Genomic DNA, 22097 nt, shown 5'->3' on the forward strand with positions numbered 1-22097 from the left:
ATATTGTAATAGAAATAAAGTAGATAGGGAAAAAGAAGAGGTGACTCTGTATAGATCTGCTAGCTTGGAATCTTAATTGCTTCGTTTTATCATGCTATTCTAAGCCTGTAGAAAGTGGAAATTTTGGAGTCGGCGTTTTTTGTTAGCCGCGTGCCGCATGGAGCGCTGATGCCTCCTCGCACGAGTGACGCTAAAGACGCTAGTCGAGACCCCTGTGAACGTGGGCTGTACAACTGGGCTAACGTCGAGGCAGCAGTTGATGCATCGGGAATTGAATATTAGCCCTCAAGCTCACCAGGTATCGCGTGTGTCGGGTATCTCTTTTTCAGCGCAATAATCATTCACTGCAGCGGTGGCAAGACACAAACCCCGGACCGCGTAGCATATCGCATTTCTCCGAGGCCGTCTATATTTGACTTTTGTCTTGCAGCTATGGTGTTTCGCAGGTGGATCGTCGAGGCCTAGTTGAGAGATTAGACCTATGTAGTAGCGACTGGCGTTTCTTCGCTCACTTCACATCCTAATGTTGCTGTTGTGACTGTTCTATACTACAGCCAATGCCAGCAATTTCCCGAGTGTGAGGGTGCCAATACGACGTCGTAGCGATCAATCATCGTTAGCTACCATGGACAGCCACTCGAGTGCGCCTAATGCGGATCAGCCTTTAGCACATCGCCATACACCTTTCAACCAAACCCCACCTAAGCACCCGCCGAGATATCCGGTGCATCTTGGTATTTCCTCAAAGTTTTCAATGCATCCGTTTCAGTTGATGGCCTAGAAGTTGTTGAATCGCCTTTTCCATTGTAGCCACGATCACGTGGCATACATATATATTGTCCCTCTGGGTGTCTTGATAGCTCCTCAAAGATTCGTCTCAATACAAGCCTATATCGATATCTCAGTGTCTGCCTAATGCTCCCAGCACCTGGCTTCAGTTCACAGAAAAGCCGGTCCGATAGCTTCCACTATAACACTGAATATCCCTAGGCTGGATAAAATGGACATGCCCCCACTTTTTCGATGTACGACGCTCGATGTACAAACTATAACTGTCAAAGTAGGGAAGGACAAGTTGCGTCGATCCCCGGGCTTTAGCCTAATGACACCGCTCATACCGTTAGGATTCGTCCAGCATAACACCAATATCCACATTGCAAAAGAATTAGGTCTTTAAGCTTCTAGTCTAGATTGAGAATTGGAGCTACCTTTCTTGGCACTCAGTTAGAACCTTCTTAGTGCAAGGTTCATACAGACGATGAGTTTACAACAAGCTAGAAGAGTTAGATCCGCTTCAATGTAGACGCTATTGCTACACCGGACGAATCCGAACGGCAAAAGTGGAACAGCACAAGACTATTAAACCAGCTTTGGCCGTACACCTAGTAGTGTCTCTGGAAACCTTCCTTTTGCAACCCTGCTCTAACACTTGCTCCGCTTAAGAAGCAACATGGCTCTACTTCAAATTTTCCCTTGTATTTTCATCACTTTCATCACATATTTTATCGCTATACCTATCATTCAGATATCAATTTCTCCATTGCGTAAAGTCCCCGGACCCTTTTTCGCCCAATTCACGAGACTCTGGGAATGGCATGCAACTGAAAAGTACGATTTTGCCTCACTAAACATCGCTCTGCACAAGAAATATGGTTTGTTTACACTAGCTCTGCGCGCTCTGCATAGTTGGCCTAACAATAGATAAAAGGGCCCATCGTTCGTCTTGGACCTAATCGCTATAGCGTCAACGATGCCGAAGCAACCAGGATCCTTCTCGGCCACACCAACGCCCTAGATAAATCACGATACTACATTCCTTTTGGCTCACCTACGAGCCCTAATATATTCACTGAACCAAGAATCTCGGCTCATAAGATCCTCCGTCGTCCGATTACCGCACTCTACTCAACCACTAGCTTGCTCTCCTATGAATGTTTTGTGGATACATGCAACAAAATTCTGGTCAACCGCCTCCGCGAATACGCGCTCAACGACAAAGAGCTAGATATGCGACAGATGATGCAATTCTACGCTTTCGACGTGATTGGAGAAATCACTGCAGGATCCCGTTTTGGATTCATGGAAGATGATGGCGACAAGAATAACATGATCGCTCCTATTGACGAAACGGTTAAGAAGGGGGCACTGCTTGGACTCGTACCCGAAGTGATCTACCCGATTCTATATATCGCTGGCATCTTCAAAATAAAACCAGCATTCCAGAAGGTCATTGATTTTGCGGTCCTACAGATACATAAGCGTACTTCGGGACACACAAAATCGAGAGATGATCGCCAGGATTTCGTCGACAAGTTATTGCCGCTTGAACTGGAGGGAAGAATCACCAGGATGAACACTGTCGATGCCTGTGGTAGTAACATCGGAGCTGGTTCAGACACGACTGCTATCTCCCTTACCGCTACCTTTGCGTACCTAGCCATGAACCCTAAGGCGTGTGCTAAACTACGGGACGAACTCGACAAAGCCACGAGCAATGGAATGCTTTCGGATCCAGTAACTTTTCAGGAAGCACAAAGATTGCCCTATCTTCACGCTGTCATCTATGAATCTCTCCGCATACATTCCGCTGTTGGTGCGCCATTGACTCGTGTTATTGGTAAAGAAGGTGCTACTCTCGTGGGTCAATACTTCCCTCCTGGAACTGAAGTCGGCGTCAATCCTTGGGTCGCACACTACAACACTGAAGTCTTCGGTCCTGATGCAGCGAAATTTGTGCCTGAACGCTGGTTGACCGATGATGCTGAGAAGCTGTCTAACATGAATCGCAACTTTTTAGCCTTTGGCGCAGGACCGAGGACATGTCTAGGGAAAAACATCTCTTTATTAGAGATGTTTAAAGTGGTGCCGCAGGTTATGAGAAATTTTGACTTTGAGATTGTGGCAGATAAACGAACAGCGAAAGGATATGCTTGGAAGACTTACTGGTTTACAAAGCAAGATTGTAAGTGTCGTGTTGTAGAGCGAAGGGTGTAGAAGAGCAAGGTGGTGCTATCAAGGATTGATTTTGGAGTTCCTCCTGGCAGTTGTATTGCTTGGTTTGATTAATTTGATTAATTTGATTTGATTTGATTTGATTTGATTTGGTTGCGTCCCACATAATTACAGTCGCGAAGTGCAGCTATTCTCGCCAAACAGGTTTGTCAGACAGCTAACACGGTGTGAATATTGAACCACACCACTCCACTTCGTTCCAGAGGATTATTTGCCCCAAGATGCCTGTTATTATCTAACTTCTATCTACGACTATGTATATTACGTCTCTTGAAAATTTGTACCAGAAAATGTCTTTGACTAGCAGGCACTATAGGAGCCAGGCCTGCTAGGTCTTACATGCAACCACACACGCTGTTTGTATTTCTCCATACAACCGCCTTTTCTCCAACGATTGGATCACACATCGGCCTCAGACTTTTCCCTTAGTCCCTCATCATTCCCATCCCTCATAACGCTCCTACGAATCGCCTCATCCTCTTCACCCCTCGCTCCACCATCCTCAGCATGCACACCCCCATTAGTCTCTTTCTGAAGCGCCAGCTCCGGGTTCGCCGCCTCAAGCTTCTGTCTCACGTCCCCACTCATTTCGTCGAGGCTGGGAACGACCCATCTCGCGCTCTCCCACGGCTTCACGCCCATCAAGTACATGGTGTCGATTTCCTCGAGCGTGCGACCCTGGCCTTCGATGACGAAGAAGTACACGATGAGGCCGCCGAGGACGTTAGTTCCGGCAAACACGTAGCCGTAGCGGAAGTCGATGGCGCCGGTGATGAAAGGTGTGAAGAAGGCGAGGAGGAAGTTCCAGAGCCAGTTCGATGCCGTCGATAGAGCCATTGCTTTTGCGCGGTAGCGGCTGGGATATAGTTCTCCGCAGATTGTCCAACTGGGTGATGGTTAGTAGGGCAGAACGGATCGGGAAGCAGGAATACTTACATCATTGGACCCCATGTTGTTGCGAAACCAAAGATGAAGAAACAGGCAAAGCAAATCATAGCTGTGGCGGCACTCTCAGTGTTCTCCGGGTTATCGCGATCGAGCGCGAAGTGGCCGACGGACGCAAAGATGAGGAAGCAGATGAACATCCAGACTGAGCCGGCGATGAGTGATTTGCGTCGACCGTAGTGTTCGACAATGTATAAGCCATAGAAGGTTACACCAAAATTGATGCCGTTCTGGGAGATGTTAGCACGGCCATGGGCTGTCTTTGTAAAAAGAGCTTCCATACCAAGATCATCTGCGTAACGAACGAGTTCTTGATACCGGTGCCAGCGAAGACGACAGTGCCGTAGTAGAAGCTTTACAAGGTCAGCGTTTGCTCAACAAACCCGGAATGGTGGCTTACAAGTAATTTGCACCTGTCAACTGTTGAAACATTTGCAGTCCCATGCCAATCGCCAACCTGTACGCCATCTTCGGCGCCATCCACATACCCAGCCATTCCTGGATCGGCCCGTTGGTAATCTTGCTTTCGGCTTCAAGCTTGAGCCTCATCTCCTCGAGCTCTAGCTGGATGCTATGATGATTGGTTGGCACGCCGTATACCCGCGACATGGTCGCAGTAGCCTCATCGATCTTACCATTTCGGTAGTTGAATCGAGGTGTCTCTGAAAAGGCTAGTATACCAACGGCGAGGATAGCGGCGGGTACGAAGGACAGACCGAGAGTAATTTGCCACGAGGCCGCCTTACCGGACTGATGGCGCTCGGCAGCGTAGTTGAATACCGCGGCGAGGAAAATACCGAATGTGATGAATAGTTGGTAAGTAGAAATCAGCGCACCGCGAATGTGTCGAGGTGCAGTCTCCGCCTGGATGTTGTTAGCAGTGGCTACGCATCGTTGGGACATTCTTCTTACTTGGTACATAGGCACGAGTAAACTCAGCGCACCAACGCCAAGACCAGCAACAAATCGGCCCATCATAACCTGGTACCACTCATCTGTTGCTGCGATCTGTACAATGATACCAACGGAGAAGATGCCACACCACCAGATGATACTCATCTTTCTTCCAATCCAGTCCGCAATCGGCGCTGCAATCAATGCGCCGAACAACGTACCGATAGACAACAAGCCGACTATCAATCCGGAGCGTACATTAGAAAAGTATGGCGTGCCATCATCATGTCTCTGGCCGAAGCGTCTGAGGAAGTCCACCATGCTAAGAAATCCAGAGATTTGACCGGTATCATAACTAGCAGCGTGAGTTGGAGGAAGGTGGTAGTAGTGGAAGCAACTTACCCAAAGACAAATCCACCCATCGATACCAACATGCCCATCCAGAACCCCTTCCATGTCAATCTCGGGAGCGGTGTGTTATCATAGCCCTCGTGTTCGCCAACATCAACAGAGCTTCTGCGTCGCCAGTCTTTGATCGGGTTGGTTAGTTTCGACTTGATCTTGTCCATTGTTGCGGCAAACTTTAGTCAATAGTAGGAGGCTCAAATCACCACTGAGGTGACAGGCATCAAGTCGCATGACTGCCTCACCTTATAAACTCGACGAATCTTCGGCAACGGAATCATAAGGTTCCATGCTGACTGCATCCCGTTGTACCCCATGGGCACGAGATCGAGCAGAAGCTTACGAGGGACTGGAAGATGCTGGGGAGAACTGTGGGGCGGAAGGTTGCGGATGATAGTAATCCTCGTGGTTCGGTTTGCCTGGATATCACGCGACTGATGATGATTCGACAAACCACGCTCAAAGGCCAGGGACACTGCGGATGGGTGTGATTGTGATTTCCGCCGAGCTTTTCCCTACTCGTCAATTGGTTACTTTTGAGTCCCGTGTCCCTGGGTATCGGCCTTGTAGTCTCAACATGGAGGCTCTGCCCGAAGCACCTCATGGCGATTGCGCAACCTGATCATCCGAGGTATGTCCGGTCATCGCGATATTCGACGTCATTGTTGGTACGCTGACAAGCATAGCTGCTGGAAAAGCTTACCTATGGAAGCATTTGGTTGTTCCAGAAAAGCTTAGTGAGATGAATCCTGGCATTCCGCTGGGTTCCGGTGCGGGTGGCAAAACACCCTCAACCCATTGAACAGTGCTTGTGAGACCAGAACTACGAATCCTATCGAGAAATTATCCGCGCCAAGCAGAACGAGGCCTTGTTGGTGTAATCGCTGAGTAGTTGATGGTCCAGTATCCGACGTCCAAGGTTTGGTGTGGTCGGTGTGCTCCATGTCTGGCAAAGCAACCGTTACACCATTTTCATCACCGATAATTATAACAATTTAGTAACGTCTCGTCGCAATGTAGTGGTAGCGTCCGATCATCCCCAGGCTATGGCCATCAGGCTGATCGTGCGGTTACTCTGGAGCTCCCCTGTATCGCGATCTTACGAGGCTTGATTTCTTGATCTTGCATTGTCCAGTGCGACGCTCTATAATGCAGCAACATCAATGCAAACTTCGGCGAGTTTTCTTGAAGCTGTAGAGCTTATTTCGCAAAGAAGCTGCTGTGGTCTACCCAGATAAATCGCAGTACAGACCAGTGTACTCACAGACCTGGCAGACAACACCTTGTAGTTCGTGAGATGTATCGCAGTCATGAGAGGAGTTTTATCTCCAGAGCAAAGTTGCTGTAGCGCAACTTGAACGACAAATACAACCCTGCAGGTCTCAGTGGATCAGACTGCCTCATTGGCCTCAGAGCCCGATGTGGTTTATGTCTCAAAATCATAGAGGCTAGTCTCTCGGGAACAGATGGCTCGGAAGCAGGTAGTCGCGAGATAGACAAAACCAACTCCTGGGAGAAGTTCCATGATGACAGCGGTTGAACCAGGCTCAACGCCAACCTTATGTGGACAAAAGACATTGTTCGTTTCACTGTAAGAAGTCGCCCCCAGTCTTAGCAAGAACCTCATCATAGTAGCTCTGAAATGCCAGCCACCCCTTCTCCGGTGTTCCAACATTCTTGTATGTTTCAGCCGCCTCACTGTCCGGAATGATCTTGGGCTTGTGTCCACTTCCAGCCGAGGCTGCATCGACTAGGAGTTGTGCTTGGCACGTCTTATCGAGGGAGAGGAACCAAAAAGCTGCTTCATCGACGGTTTTGCCTACGGTGAGAATACCGTGATTTTGGAGGATGGCTGCTTTGCCGTCCCCTGTCGAGGTATTTAGTAATTGAACGGTATGATGTTTGAGGGAATGGAAAAGTATCGTACCCAGCGCATCGGCTATCCTCTCGCCTTCTTCACTGGCCAGCACAACACCACCAAATTGGTTGTACACGCCATGGCTCTTGTAGAAGCGTATACTGTCCTGTGTTATCATATCCAATTCCCTGCCAAATGCGCTGAAGGCCTTGCCATGCACACTATGCGCATGGCACGCCGCATCTACATCTGGCCGCCGTTTGTGTATGGCACTGTGGATAGCAAAAGCCGCCGCATTGATCGGCTGATCACCTTCTACCACCTCTCCTTCCTCATTCACCAGTATAAGATCTGACACGCGTATCAGAGAGAAATGCGCAGACAGCGGGTTGAGCCAGAAATGGTCCGTCAGGATAGGGTCGCGCACACTAATATGACCGGCGACCCCTTCGTCGAAGCCACGTGAGGCGAAGATGCGATAAGCGGCCGCGAGATGCTGTTTTCGGTAAAGACGTTCGTCCTCGAGGCGTGTAAAGGTGGGGTATTTGCGGACTTTGAGGGCTTTGCCTGACTTGGTGCGCCCCATTGCTGCTACGGTGCGGTTGTCATTGCTTTCGGCGTGATCTACACGTATGCCTGCTGCGACAGAAGCTTGCTGATACCTGGACGAGGTCGCGAGCGCGCGACTCAAGGGTGACTGAAACCATCGCGGCGGGCGGGGTATGGATGGTCCTGAGACGCGTAAGAGCGATTGAGTTGATAGACGAGCTGGAGACATGGTAAGTGCTGTGGATTAGCAGTCGGTGGTAGTGAAACGAGCACAGCGGTTTCCCCGCCGAATATAGCGCCAGGTAGCATGCTAGATATGTACGCTGCGCGTGCTACCGAACGCGATTGGTGAGCGTCGTAGAAGAGGAGAAGATAGGCGTCGGAGGTCATGCCGAGGCCTGACGAGTGATGACATAAGCTAGGCTCACCAGCCTTCTTCCGCGTCGCGTCTTTGACAACCTTTACAACTCTCGATATCGCTCAGTTGCCTGCGTACCTCATTTGATGTCACGCCGCTACTCAGAAACAATATTGGTTTTGTTCCGCACACCCAAAAATTGATCGGTTGCGCATAGTCGAAGAAAGAGTTCTGGACAATCTGTGAGGTGGTCGACAACTCAATCGCTATGTAAATATGAGCAAGCAGTCTGACCTGCACAGGTTGCGATGGCAGCAATAAGTTCATATATGGACTCGGGTGTTTCTGCCGAGTATTGGCAGTTTCTGGACTTGAGCCTACTGATATCGGCTGAGAGAGCGTAGCCTAGAGACGCACATGAATCCCTATGCCTATCTCGAACAGCGCATGAGGATTTCCCTCCTATACCACTGGATGACACATGCGGCAACATGGATACTCGTGCAGAATCTTGCAGCGAGTCAGACGTGCTTTGCCCTCATTGTTTCTCCTTCACTTGGGTCACGCCCACTGTCTCCTCCTACTACCACGCCCCGCACCTTCCCTTTTCACGCGCTCACTGACCGTACTACCAATTACTGCCTGAGATTCCTAATGGCGCTCAGACTCACTCTCATCCTCGATTGATACCTTAGTAGTATATATTTCCACGTTCCCCACCTTTTTCAAAGCACCTCTCACACCGCTCGCAATTACCTTCTCAACCACAATAGCATTCCACCTGTCGGTACTCGTCGCCGCTACTCGCTGTGATTGCAACAATGAAGGGTGCTTTCTTACTTCTCTTGGCCTTGTTGGTGGCCTTCGCTCTTGCAGCGTCGTCATCAAACGCCCCGACGACTTCGAGCCTCGGTAGGTATACACAACAAGCTTGCGATTGTGCTACTAATAACGGCAAGTGGCATCTTCTACCCCGCGAATAGACGCTTACGATGCATCTCGCGTCGAAAGCGCTCCCTCCCAGGCCAGCGACAGTGGATACCCCAACAAGGACTCAACAGACGATGGCCTGATGGCAGAGTTGCATACTATCACTGGGTCGAATACGACATGGCCAAACATCTCTTACTCGGACATCAGCGCTTCGACTGGCAACGATGTCGAAACCCTTACCAGTCAGAACGGTATGAAGCACCTGAAAGGGTGGTATCGGATTGACATCCGCATGGGCCTCATGGGCACCCACGTTGGAACCTTCGGCGGAGAACGATTGTACAATCGCGTATACGATGTCCTGAAACGCTGCAAACATGGCAGTAGTTTGGATGATTGCGCCATCCATAATGTCGTTTACAGCAAAGATGGAAAGTATGCAACAGACTCGAAACTCTACTTCAATATTCTGGTTTCGACCATCAACGATCGGGTCAAAGGTCTTGATGATTTGACAGTAAGTGCAATCACGTCCTGATGGTCTGAGCTCAAAGGCTAACATACGAGCAGTATCGCATGATGGCCAGGGCATTCCAAAAGATGACCGAGACTCCGCGTAATTGTTACAAGGCTGATTTCGACGAAGGCCAAGGCGGTGGCAGAGGTCTCTGGTTCTGCAACGTCGCAAGCCAAGTTATGATCGCATACCCCATCAACGGAGGCCCGATGCAGTCACTACTGAAGCTAACGCTCGAGTGGGATCGCCCAACAGACCAGGGCAAATACAAATGCGACGAGATCACGCAGTCGAACACGATCAGGGATTGGGTGAGCCAACCCTTTCTCAACGACTACTATCTCTTGGGTGGCAAGAGACAGGATGCGTTCAAGAAGGAGATCGCCAAGCTTCACAACTGGAACGCAGACAAGATTGCTCCGTACACTTCCTGCCTCTGGAACCACTGCTTCAATACTCGCACAGAGCTCAGTGAACCACGCCATGCGTGGATTGAGGTTGACGACTGTGAACCCGATTGGAACCCCATCGGATGTGATCCTGGTGCTGAAACGAGGAACAGGAAGTCACTGAACTGTCCGCCTGAGTACCGGGGTACTCGTAGTTATACATATGGTAAGGTCAACCAGCGGGACGACGGAGATTATTCTCACTGGACTTGATGGCAAGATTTTGCTCGCGTTGCTTAACCGATCACTTAGACAACAGCGAATGTAATCATATTGAGGATCTTTTGAAATGTTGTCCATCTTCATGTTAGAGCTCAAGATCAGTTTCTAATACCATATGATTTCACAAGATCTCCTACTACTAACAACTCCAGCCTCAAACTGCTTGTTCTTACTACCTAGTAAAAGCAAAGCCTCAACTGCAACTGCTCATTTCATCCAGGAAGCTTTCCGGCTAGTTGGCCGACTGCGCATCGCTGGCACAGACTTCTATTGACGGTGATCGAATGAAGATCTTCTCCGTCGACATTATGATGTGAGAAGACCCGTGCTAGCGTTTTTGAGGCTGGGTAGCTGCAGCTGGCAGCTAAGGGGTCTTTAAATCCTCCATGTAGAGCTGTATCTGCCGCCACGAAACACAAGTTCAGATATCAAATCAGCACGAGTCCTGATATAAGTTTCCATGCTTCTTCTTTGCCATTCTTTTCTCTAGAATCGCGCAGTTGTTCGTGTAAGCTCTTAATAAAGGTGCCAGAGATATGGGGCATTTGCTTGCTTTTTGTGTGCTGCAGCGATTTTGAAACTTGTACGCGAGGGCGCTCTAAGATACCAACTCGCTTGTAAACGCCTTCAGCGGTTCTGTGTATAACGAGCGACACAGCAAGTGAGGCTCCGGAATTACTCTGGGTTTCACTGAAGGCTGCATCGTTACGCTCGACATCGAAGTCTCCGATGCAGATAAATTCGTAAAGCATACTGCGCGAATCATGTGTATTGGAGTGCAGTGGCGTAGCTGCCATAGTGAGGTCGTAGTCTGGGATGAATGTTGCGTATCCTCCCATAAAACAAACTCTTATTGGTCGACGGGAGACGTTAATATCATTTGATGCGTTGAACCTCACGTGAAGATTCGCAGCTATAGCGTTGATTTCTAATGAGGCGCTTGTTACTTCGCCAAAGGGGTTGTTTTCTGAGAGTGGATCGTAAAGCGCGCGGACGATTGAGAATTCTGGATGATATGATGTCATCTTGTAGTGTTTGATCCTTCCATCAAGTGACGCCCAGGACCAACTTGGGGCCCTGTACTGTGGTGTGCATTGTGCACATTGATGTGTACGCCACAGTAGATCGCCAGGTAAGGCAATCTCCCAAAGCCCTGCTAGGTATCTACCGCCCAAAACGTTTCCAAACTGGCTAGCTACACCAGCTATAGCTGGTAGACGATCTCGCTGTTCAGTCAAATCCATACCGGTATAGTCGCTGACGACATATCTCCATCTTCTGATGGCCTCATCGTTGAGCCAGGTTGGAATGATGTAGTCGATTTCGGGTTCAAAACGAATTTGAGGAAGATCGTCATCTGATTTATCTGCACCCGTATGCTCAGCGGTAGGGTCGTCGTTGTTCTTGCTTCTAGACCAAGATTTCGACAGGCGTCCCCGGTTCCAATCCTCTTGGTATTGAATTAGCACTGATTTGAGAGCATAAGCGTAAGATATGTGGCGGAGATCATTGAGGAGGCGCATTCTGTCTCTCAACTTCAATCGTGGACCGGAAGCATCATCATCGGATTCGATACTGAGCCACCGAGTCCATGCTGCCGGCAAAACGAGAACATCAACGCCATCTTCTTCATCGCAAGAATCCAGGTATGCTGTGCTTCTTAAACTGAATTTGATATTGGGGGTCTTGTAGTCGTTGATGGACACACTGCGACGGAAAACCTCCATATATTTTCGCTTGATGTGCACCGGCGGGTTGAAGCAAGAACATTGACAGGTACTTGACTCTTGACATTCCCAAACAAGCTCTTTTTCGCAAAAGTGGAGCACCCTAGGTGAGAGTAATCGTTCTTGACAGACCCATCCACGTTTTAGCAGGGGTGTTGTCGCGCGCTCTTCGCCAATATGCGCTATCTCTTCACGGACATAAAGGTCCGGCCCTATCACGGAAGCATTGCGTTGCTTCGACGACGAAAGTGGATAGTCTTGATGATGGAGCGACCCTGTTGAGTAGCATCCGTGCATGCTGCTTTCTGAATGGGTAGCAGCAATAGTGATGTATGAGTTGGTGTAGATTGAACTCATTGCCGCTATCTCATGCGACTTGTCATCTTCGTCGTCTTGAATGATACACAAAGAGTCGATCCAAAGGTACCGGAGACCGAGATCTTGCGCGATAAGAGTCGCTTCCAAGAATGTTTTCGGCAACATATCCCATCCTATGCCTTGGGTGTGTGAAACATAGTTGCACTTTAGCGTTTGTAAAGCTGCAGATCTGCCCCAGCGGTGACTTAGACATGCATATCGTGCATTCAAACCTTGCGTTGTGATCAACCTGACATTCATGTCATCCGCGTCCGGTCTTAGATCGAGCACTCGAGTTGGAAGTTTTGGGATGCTCTCTTGACTGCAAGAAGCGTGTGAGTCAACACACTCTTGCAAACGTTGCTTCGCCCAATCAATTGAAGCTGGCGCTCGAGTATCTCCGGGAATGGTAGGCAGCATTCGCGCCCCTTGTAGAACGCTGGTCTTGCCCTTCGTGTTGAAGAATTCCAAACGAAGTCTGAGAGCACCACCACTGAATACTTCCATCTCTACCGCTCCGCCACCATCGATATTACCACCCCAGATGTGGATGCGATCATGGCCCTGAAGTGCCTCAAGTTTCGGCTCAAAGTGTTGAAGTCCTTCCAGCAGATACGAACAGATTATGCATCCACCGTTTGCCGATTGGATTAATTCCTTCTGACTGCAGTCAAACGCGAGACGAAATTGGCGCGGGCTGCGCTGGAAGTCGTTGCAAAGGCGACATTTGGGCATAACTGGATAAAGAGGTGATGTCTTGCGTAATTCGCGGAGAGTTCAGATAGTACAAGGCGTACGGTCAGTCAGCTGGAAGATCGGTGGCAACTCGTCGCCTCAGCTCGTGGGCGGCCTCAGCCGCATTCGTGCACGTGACCATGGGAAATCTCGAAATATGATTTCGAAAAACACAAGGTGCAGATCCTGAATACTCAACATCGCGATATTTTGCTGAAAAGCTGTACAGCGAAAGGTCTTGGAATGACCATGACAGCGATGACCAGAAGAAGCTGCAATAACGATTTCACTTGAGGAGGACAACTCCGTCGATACGACCTGGTCCCGCTCTCCACCCACCGCACAGACCCCCATGCAGGGTCGTGTTTCATGTTCCGCTCCGCACACCCTGGACCCTGAACCGAAGCGTTGCCAAGATATGTAAGGCGTTGCTGAGACTTTACTGTGACTTGGATTCCTGCTTGACCGAATGTCAGAAGTCTGTGGCGACGCGGCTAAAACATTCAAGACGGGTACCGCGGATGCGGCGTCAATGGGTTCCAGGAAGCGGTTGTATTGGATGCTGGGAATGGCCGATACCTTGCTTTGCAAAGGACCACTCCGCATGTCGACCGGTGAACGATTACTTGTAACCCGCGTCGAGTGTTGGCTCTTGAAGAAAAATTGTTAGAAACGGATATTTGAGAGGAAACGGCGATTGATCAAATAGTAATTTATTGAAATCTTGCGACTTTTGTATCATCTTCGATTGACTCATTCGTCCATCCATACATCAATACCGTTGTGTACCCAAGAACTCCTCATCTTCCGGTCCGCACAGTACGCGGGATCCTGCCGATGTTCGCTGAAAGAAAAATAATCGTGCTGAACAGAACTGACAAGATTGCCGATTATAGCCTCATTCCCATGGCGCGTGAAGGCCTCGTCCCTGGGCTAGCTGAAATGTCTGCAAAGTCGGGTATCTTGCTCAAACTTCGGTGATGGCAACAAGAGTCATCTTGGGCGCATCCTCCTCCTCGACGACCTCGTCGCGTTTGGTCTTCTTCTCAGCAGGTGGGGTGCCGGCGGCGGCCGAGTCCTTGGGAACGTTGACACCAGGGTTGACGAGCAGACCAACACCGGCGTTCTCGGTGCCCATCTCAACCTTGGGCATATCCTTCTGGGCCTCCTTTGCGTAACCCAGCGCAGCATTGAAGCCAGCGAGGTCGCGCTTGATCCACTGCATAGCCTCCTCGACGGCGGCCATCTTAGGCTCAACAGGGGCGGGGTTGCGCTTGCCGAGGATGTCGCTGATGGCGCGGCGAAGGATAGAGCGTTTTCCTGCTTCGCCTTCAGCTGGTTGTTCTTCTTGAGGTTGAGCAGCCTCGCCTTCAGCTGCGGGAGCTTCGGCGGCAGGCGCTGGTGTTTCTTGCTGACCTTGTGCTGCGCCCTCTCCACCGGCGTTGGCTGCTGCTCCCGATGCGAGCGTAGCCATCAACTCTGATGCTGATTCTGTTGATCCTAGTGAGATCTCTCCATCACCGACTACCAGGGCAGGCGAGTAGGCTCCCAAGTTGATGTTAAGCGGAACGGCAGCGACAGTGGCGACGAGCGCAATGAGGACGTGTTGAGGAAGCATGTTGTCGGTTTAGTTTTGTTGGTATCTTTCGATTAAGTGATATGGGTAGTAGTGAAGGATGGGAGTTTGATGAATGATTAGATGATTCAATAAATGTACTAAGTGATAGGAGTCGCCCGGCGACGGAGAGTGAAAGATGGTTGGGTAGTGAATTGAAGTGAGTGACCGGACTGCAGAATAGAAGAAGTGGGTTTACTGTCCTCTTATACGCAACCTATTGTGTCTCGATAGTCACGATATTGCGGATTCATCGTGGTTGACCGCCAAGATGAGTTAACCATATCGGCGTAGGTGTGAAACTTTCCTGAAGCTGCGCCAAGTGGCGGCAAGCATAGCATGGCGACGCTTTGCCTTTGGAAGTATGTGCCAAGCTTCTCCCGCTGTTTGACATTGGCTCGAAACTTTTGTGATGCGGAGCCAAGGTCGAACAAGCCTGGAGAGCGATGCTAGTTGCCGGGGCTAATGCATGGTTCTGGTGCTGCAAGTGGATCGGTGACCGCGGTCTCGAGCGTTACGAAGCTTGTCATTAGTCGAGACCTGCAGCTGGCCCCAGAGGAGTTCCTGCTCAGGCTATTCTGCTGCGTGGTAAAAAATTTGATCTGCTTGCGCGTTGAGAAAGAGATCTGCCTGGGGCATGGAAGGTGGAGTTCCATTTTGGGTGAAAGATGCACATATCACATCATGGCCGATACGGATCTCCGATGACACTCTTCCTTACGCTGACGCATACCGTAAGCCATATCTCGATCTTCTGGCTCTTGGAACATGGCCAAGCTCAAATCTAAAGCCTCCTGACAGCTGTAGAAGGGGACTGGGTAATGCTTAGGACACCAAGCCCGTAGCATTCCCGTTAGGCACGCCTGCCAAGTATCGATATTATACAGGAGGTGACAAGAGGTCGGTTCAAGGGATCGTCTACCTAGATGAGCATCGATCGCCGGATTCTCAGGCACGCGGGCGTAGGACGCGACCCTTTGGCGGCCCTCCTCCACAGCGTTCGTCTGGGGCAAAGGGGCCAGACTGACAGGCCTCGGCCATGAGCTTCGAAGGGGGTAAGCCTTGATGGTAACACTTGGCGTCTTGAACAAGTGGAGCGGTAAATAGTTCAGCGGAGTAAAGAACCGGGGTCGCGGCTCGAAAGGTACAATGTGAGGTTTGAGACGTGGTCTGTTTTTAGGCTACTTTTCCAGATTGGTGTAGCGCGCTACCCCGTGGCTGGAACTCCTACCGAGGTGCGACACATGGAGGTCTTGGCTACGGGGATTTTGATGGATTCTTGTCTTCTCCAGACGCGTGCAGGAAGCACAGCATGAGCCTTGGAGTGGTGCTTGTCGTAATGTGATGAACGATGCGCGTGTGCAGCTGACGCGTGCTTGCTTGGGCGGGACTGTGCTCACCCCGCAACCTCGATGCATCGATGTGAGTAGATTGATCGTTGATGCAACGGTATGCGCAGCTTGGCCTTCTGCGCAATACGAAAGAGAGAGTTCATCGTTCACCGTGAAGGATTGGCGAGTAGGTAGAAAGATACAGGGGTGCCAGAAGGCTTCTGCTGGTCGGTGGTTTTGGCTCCGCTCCGCTCTCTTATTAGGCACGCGACGCGTTCGTAGCTCCAACGCCCACAGCCCTCAAGACCATAACTTTATGCCCAAGATCGCGTTCACAATGATTCAAGTTGTATCCCGATCTTCTGCCCGTTCATGGGCGCTACACCGGCGCGTCTAGTGACGACCTCGCTCACTCAGTACGCGCACAAGCAAAGCCGTTGGTCGCCCAGCTGTACCAAGGCCCGTTACACCATGCGAGTGGTAGCTTTCCACGCGCGTTGGCGATGCAGATCGGTCACCTTGCAGTCTGGCTAGCAATCAGACTACCCGTTTCCAAGCTGTCGCTGGGCTTGGTATCAGCGGGTCAAGCTTTGGGGGTCCTGAGACGAAGGTCGAGTTTTTGGCGCGGCAGCTACTGTCGCTGTGAACTCTCCAACTACGCACCACCAGTGCACACGCCTGTACTCTCATGTCATCAGCACGCACCCCAACAGACTAGCTTTTGTCGAGCCTGAACTAGAAGCGAGCGCGTGGTCAAGAATTCGCGTTCGACGCAATTTTAGAAGCTTGCGCTCATACGTCGTCACACCATACTGCTCCGTTGGTCTCACGATAGGCTATATTAGGGTTTGTCTAGTTCTGTCTACAACGTCCTTGATTGACAACATCACTGTATGTTGGGCTATCCTACCACGGCTAGGCCTTTCGTCACATACCCTGGTGTGGGTAGTCATTGGTGGGACCGACATTTCGGCCAACCATGTTGATCGGCTCAGCTCCCACGCCCCGCACCAAGCAGAGATTTTGCCGACCACGACTTTGCCAGTTGCACGAGCATGAACTCGACTTCCTATGGACCCTCCCGAGTACGCAGTCATTGCTGGTGTGGTTTTCGTATGAACATGGATGGATCAAATCTGACGTCTTTCATCAAACGGGGCTCGTTGGTGTAGTTGGTTATCACGTCAGTCTAACAGAGGGCTTCACAGCACTCCTTAGTACACTGAAGGTCCGGAGTTCAAACCTCCGATGAGTCATTCATCGGCGTTCGTAAGAGCGCATCCCTCCTTTTTTGCTAATACCTGTGCCTATGGGCTCTTTCGGCCCAAAGCCTAGAGACTTTTTTTTGTTGTTGTGATGGCTGGCATGCGAACGCTCATGATGTGCGTTGATCGAGTGCAAGATTTTGCCTCCCACAACACTACCAGGCACTTACAAAGCTTGTGGGATGTCTCTAGCTACTTCTAGTGGGACATAAACGTGTCTCTCATGTATATTGGCTTCTAGTTGAGATTGACTGAAGATCGTCGTATTCTAGTCTAATGATCAACATTTACGACTGAGATTCTTCATATTCACCAATAACGCAGCGGATACTCTGCTCGAAGTGCTCAAAGAGTGTTTCGCAAGAGAAACAGAAGCCTCGGAGTTGAATCCCTACTTCCATGACTAGGACACACAGTATTTCCATCAATAGTTTATAGGTTTTGCAGCGGCAGCAAAACAACTGCACATCCATAGATTGCCAGGAAGTTGACAAAGGTGATGACATGTCTTGTCATCATCGCTGGGGCAATTAACGAGACACAATGCTAGTCGAGGAAGAATGCAGTCGCTGCGCGACTGAAAGAAAAGAGTCGTACCATGTTTGCAGGATGTTGATGGTGCGACCTGGTTACACGACATGTGGGATATGTACGCCCATCCCACTCAGGTAAGGTCACGAAGCCTGACAGGCAGTGCCGGCGATTCGGATTACTCTCTAGAGCAAGATGTGAAAGATTGCATCGTTGAAACCCTCCAATGGACAAGTCAACCCGTCTCAGTCTATCGTGTACGAGAATTCCATACTGATTAGTATATATAATCTACTCAAGCACGGTACCCAAGGAGAGCCAAACCAGTCATAGAAAGATGGGAGGGCGAGGGATCCTGTGGCTACGAGCGCATATTGCAGACGCGTGTTACGGCTCTTACATAGCCGTGATGCGCGTATATCTGCAGTTAAGCGGCGCAGACATGCGCGTGGCCTATGCATTCACAATCAAGGCAAACATCCCACTTCTGCAAAGTCCACCTGTTCCCCAAACGATGCTATAGGACTCTTGTGTCATCCTCCTCATCGTACCAGTCATTCCATCCCGGATCTACCCATCGCACACGTGTACCCTTCACAAGGTCGACCCAACATGGCCACGCTTGCCAACCTAAAGCGCACCCTTGTGCAAGCCGCCATAACAGATACCGCAATCTTGTCTTCCAGGAGAGTTCCCCTGACGGACGCCCAGTATGCTGCTGGTTTCTCCGCTTTCACACAAGGTCCCAGCTGGTCAAGCTACTGCGACTTCATCATCCCCGAGTTATCGTATCTGCTCGCTCCTCTCGAAAAGTCGAACGCATCTATATCGGTATTGGAGATTGGACCGGGACCGAAGAGTGTGCTTGGTGACCTGCCAGAGAGCCTACGAGCCAGGATCCGACGATACACTGCTTTTGAGCCGAATGCTTTGTTCGCCAGGAAGCTAGAAGAATGGTTGGATGGGAAGGAAGAGATGAGTAAGAACTTGGGTTCGCCGTTTGCAGGCCACAAGGGTGATTTTATCATCCATCAGGCTCCTTTCAATGTCGACAACGATACTACCATTGAAGTTAGCAGTGTCGAGAAGTACGATATCATCTTATTCTGCCATAGCATGTATGGGATGAAGCCGCAGCACAAGTTCATCGAGCAAGCCATCAAAATGCTCGTTGACGGTGGAATTGTCGCAGTTTTTCACCGTGAGGGTTTACACATCGACGGCTTGGCATGTCATCATTCGGCATCTTATCCCACTGGAGTGACCGGGGTACAAGACAACGACGATGCGTTGGACTGCTTCGCGTCCTTCGTTGCTGGTTTCACCATACACGATGTCGACGAAAAGAAAGCTATCCAACCGATATGGCGAAAGACATGTCGTGCTCTAGCCCGTCGCGAAAATGCTTACCCGAACACGCTCCTGTTCAGTGCGCCTGAGGTCATGGTGGCTTTCAACCAGCACGCAAACACAGTACCGGAGCTAACAATAGATGTGCTTCCGGTACTAGAGCACAAGCCAGTCAAGAATAAAGAAGCTTGTTCGCAGCGCCCGGCTACCATTGTGAGACCGGCATACGTCAATGACGTTCAGACTTGCGTCTGGTGGGCACTGGAGCATGGACTGGGTTTGACCATCGTCGGTGGAGGGCACAGCGCGCACTGTCTCAGGTCCAACGTTGTAGCGATTGACATGAGTGCATTCGACTGCGTAAGTGTTCTCGCTGGAGAAGATAGAGAAGAAGGGTTGGGTAATGACTCCAGTCCATTGGTGGTGGTTGGCGCCGGATGCAAGGCAGACAAGATTATCAACTACATGCAGAGCGAAGGACTTACCATACCCTTGGGATCCCGTCCAAGTGTTGGAGCTGGGCTATGGTTACAAGGTGGTATCGGACATCTTACCAGACTTCATGGACTTACCTGCGATAGCATTGTTGGCGCCGTGATGATCAGCGTTGCTTCTGGGGAGATCATTCATGTCGGTTGTGTACCCAGTAAGCATGTTCCGGCAGCGTCCAGTCGTCCCGAGAACGAAGCCGACATATTGTGGGCGCTGAAAGGTGCCGGAACGAATTTCGGTGTTGTGGTCAGTGTCACCTTCAAGGCTTATCCCGCTCCCACCTACGTCGTACGAAACTGGGTCCTCCCATTGACCAATCACGCCGACGCCAAACGAAAACTCAAAGAATTCGAAGAGAAGGTCGCAAATGCGTACGACAATACTTACTCAGCAGACGCATACCTGTACTGGGAAAATGAGAGATTGAACCTTGGCATCACCACATTCGACACCACCGCATCATATATGACCACGAGATCTAAGCTCAATGGCGATATATGGGGAACGGAGAATGATTTCAGAACCATGAACGGCTTTGAAGTATTCGAAGCTGAGATGTACATGTCAGCAATGCACGGTGGCCATGGTGGTGGGAAGACATCGTCTTTCAAGCGTTGTGTGTTCCTCAAGGCTGTTGGAGGACCAAGGGTCGCTCATTTCTTAGTCACAGCAGTCGAATCTCGTCCATCATCGTTCTGCTATCTTCATCTGCTGCATGGCGGAGGCAGAGATGGCGAGGTTACACCAGATACGACTGCTTTCGGTTGCCGAGAATGGGACTTCGCTTGCGTCATCACCGGGGTGTGGCATCGGGATCAAGATGGTACAAAGATTGCTCAAGCTTCTGTACAATGGGTATATGAGGTCGTCGAGAGCTTGCTACTGTTGAGCAACGGAATCTATGGAGCTGATCTTGGCCCAGACCCTCGAGATGCAGTGCTGGCGCAGAGAGCTTTCGGACCCAATGCTGTGCGTCTTGGTCGTCTGAAGCGCGTGATGGACCCACACCACGTTTTGGCATGGACTTGTCCGCTGCCGAAACCGCCATTGCCAAAATTGATCACTCTTGTCACTGGCGGACATGGTGCTGGCAAAGACTATTGTGCTAGCGTGTGGTGTTCTTCCTTCTCGGATATGCAAGAGAACGAAACCTTCTCGACACACTGTACTCACGCGCGAGTTGTACGCATTAGTGATGCTACGAAACGCGAATACGCTACGGAGACGCATGCTGATTTCAGGCGCCTTGTGGAAGATCGTGAGTATAAAGAAGAGCATCGCGCAAAATTGACGGCTTTCTACAAGGAGCAGGTGCGACGACGGCCAAGATTGCCTGAGGAGCACTTCCTGAAGCTCGTGCATGACGCCGCAGACGCGGACGTTGATGTTTTGTTCATCACTGGGATGAGAGACGACGCACCCGTCGCATTCTTTTCTCATCTGGTACCGGAGAGCAGAGTCGTTGATGTCCGCGTTCAGACCAGCGAGAACTCAAGGGTCGCCCGTGGCGTGGTTAGCGACAGTAAGGCAAACGTGACAGCCCTGTCATATCGTCCGAACCGTATTTTCGAGAACAACTTGCCAGGGCCAAGAGCTGCGCATGAATTTGCTCAGAGCTGCTTACACCCCTTCATTCACAGCGACATACAGCGACTGGCCGACATGGTACGCGCAGTCCCAGATTTTCCCAAGCCAGACATCCAATTCCGTCACGTCCTCGGTATCTCGCAGCAACCAGGCGGCCTCACTCTTTGCGCATCACTGCTGCAGAGTCATTTGACTGAGAGCTGGGCCGGGGTCGACGCAATCGTGTGTTGCGAGGTGGGCGGTCTTGTTTTTGCGCCGGCGTTGGCCTCGCTGGTTGGAGTGCCCCTCGTACCGATCCGCGAAGCTGGCAAGCTTCCCCCGCCTACAATCTCCGTCGCTAAGGATACGTCGTACATCTCTTCTTTGACTCGCGGTCAAACCAATGTCGGAAAGCGCATCGAGATAGAGCGAGGCGCAATCGTTGGCTGCGAGTCAGCCGTCGTGGTGGACGATGTGCTGTCGACAGGTGAGACGCTTTGCGCGGTGCTGCGTCTGTTGAAGAAGGCTGACGTTGAGAAAATCGTGGTCATGGTCGTCGCCGAGTTTCCACTCCATCGTGGGCGTAGATTGCTACAGAAGCGCGGATTCGGTATGGTCAGAGTGCAGAGCTTGCTTGTGTTTGGTGGTCAATAGGGTGCTATGGGACGGCGATCGATAAGCATAGCGCGTTCCCCCACAAGGCGCGTCGCGTGTTCTTTGACAAGCTCTACATCAGGCGGACATACTGCGCTTCTGCGTGGTAAAACCTCATTGCGCGTACGCGATGTGCGCCTGTCTAGTTTCCTCCATCTTACAATCATCTTGTATAGGAAGAAAGGACTTACAACGCCATGCTGGCGGATGACAAAGAAACCGAGAGTGCTAGAGTCATCGGCAAAGCCATGACAATAGACTAGTATGATGAGTACGAAGAACATCTGTCACTTGCACGCGCTTTATTCACTACCCTTCGATCCTACACGGCA

The 22097-nt window shown here is 50.6% G+C and overlaps 7 protein-coding genes across 7 annotated transcripts; 3 read left to right on the plus strand and 4 right to left on the minus strand.

The window, feature by feature from the left end:
* Nucleotides 1–1450: 1450 nt before the first annotated feature.
* GT037_007206 (pisatin demethylase) lies at nucleotides 1451–2994 on the plus strand (the record flags this gene model as incomplete). The annotated part of the gene is made up of 2 exons (XM_038932253.1): nucleotides 1451–1652; nucleotides 1709–2994. 2 exons carry the CDS (start codon nucleotides 1451–1453, stop codon nucleotides 2992–2994), a joined length of 1488 nt encoding a protein of 495 aa, XP_038784741.1.
* Nucleotides 2995–3411: 417 nt separating this feature from the next.
* On the minus strand, nucleotides 3412–5420 carry GT037_007207 (siderophore iron transporter mirc; the record flags this gene model as incomplete). The annotated part of the gene is made up of 6 exons (XM_038932254.1): nucleotides 3412–3898; nucleotides 3949–4187; nucleotides 4241–4310; nucleotides 4358–4821; nucleotides 4870–5206; nucleotides 5254–5420. The coding sequence occupies 6 exons, from the start codon at nucleotides 5418–5420 to the stop codon at nucleotides 3412–3414; spliced, it is 1764 nt and encodes a 587-aa protein (XP_038784742.1).
* A 1422-nt stretch (nucleotides 5421–6842) lies between these two features.
* On the minus strand, nucleotides 6843–7892 carry GT037_007208 (uncharacterized protein; the record flags this gene model as incomplete). Its single annotated transcript, XM_038932255.1, has 2 exons — nucleotides 6843–7123; nucleotides 7184–7892. 2 exons carry the CDS (start codon nucleotides 7890–7892, stop codon nucleotides 6843–6845), a joined length of 990 nt encoding a protein of 329 aa, XP_038784743.1.
* A 950-nt stretch (nucleotides 7893–8842) lies between these two features.
* On the plus strand, nucleotides 8843–10133 carry GT037_007209 (uncharacterized protein; the record flags this gene model as incomplete). Its single annotated transcript, XM_038932256.1, has 3 exons — nucleotides 8843–8933; nucleotides 8981–9471; nucleotides 9525–10133. 3 exons carry the CDS (start codon nucleotides 8843–8845, stop codon nucleotides 10131–10133), a joined length of 1191 nt encoding a protein of 396 aa, XP_038784744.1.
* A 437-nt stretch (nucleotides 10134–10570) lies between these two features.
* On the minus strand, nucleotides 10571–12961 carry GT037_007210 (uncharacterized protein; the record flags this gene model as incomplete). The annotated part of the gene is made up of 1 exon (XM_038932257.1): nucleotides 10571–12961. The coding sequence occupies one exon, from the start codon at nucleotides 12959–12961 to the stop codon at nucleotides 10571–10573; it is 2391 nt and encodes a 796-aa protein (XP_038784745.1).
* A 967-nt stretch (nucleotides 12962–13928) lies between these two features.
* On the minus strand, nucleotides 13929–14579 carry GT037_007211 (uncharacterized protein; the record flags this gene model as incomplete). The annotated part of the gene is made up of 1 exon (XM_038932258.1): nucleotides 13929–14579. One exon carries the CDS (start codon nucleotides 14577–14579, stop codon nucleotides 13929–13931), a length of 651 nt encoding a protein of 216 aa, XP_038784746.1.
* Nucleotides 14580–18315: 3736 nt separating this feature from the next.
* On the plus strand, nucleotides 18316–21765 carry GT037_007212 (fad binding domain protein; the record flags this gene model as incomplete). Its single annotated transcript, XM_038932259.1, has 1 exon — nucleotides 18316–21765. One exon carries the CDS (start codon nucleotides 18316–18318, stop codon nucleotides 21763–21765), a length of 3450 nt encoding a protein of 1149 aa, XP_038784747.1.
* Nucleotides 21766–22097: the final 332 nt, after the last annotated feature.

This window comes from Alternaria burnsii (assembly GCF_013036055.1).
Source record: "Alternaria burnsii strain CBS107.38 chromosome Unknown 715, whole genome shotgun sequence".
NCBI classification, from domain to species: domain Eukaryota; kingdom Fungi; phylum Ascomycota; class Dothideomycetes; order Pleosporales; family Pleosporaceae; genus Alternaria; species Alternaria burnsii.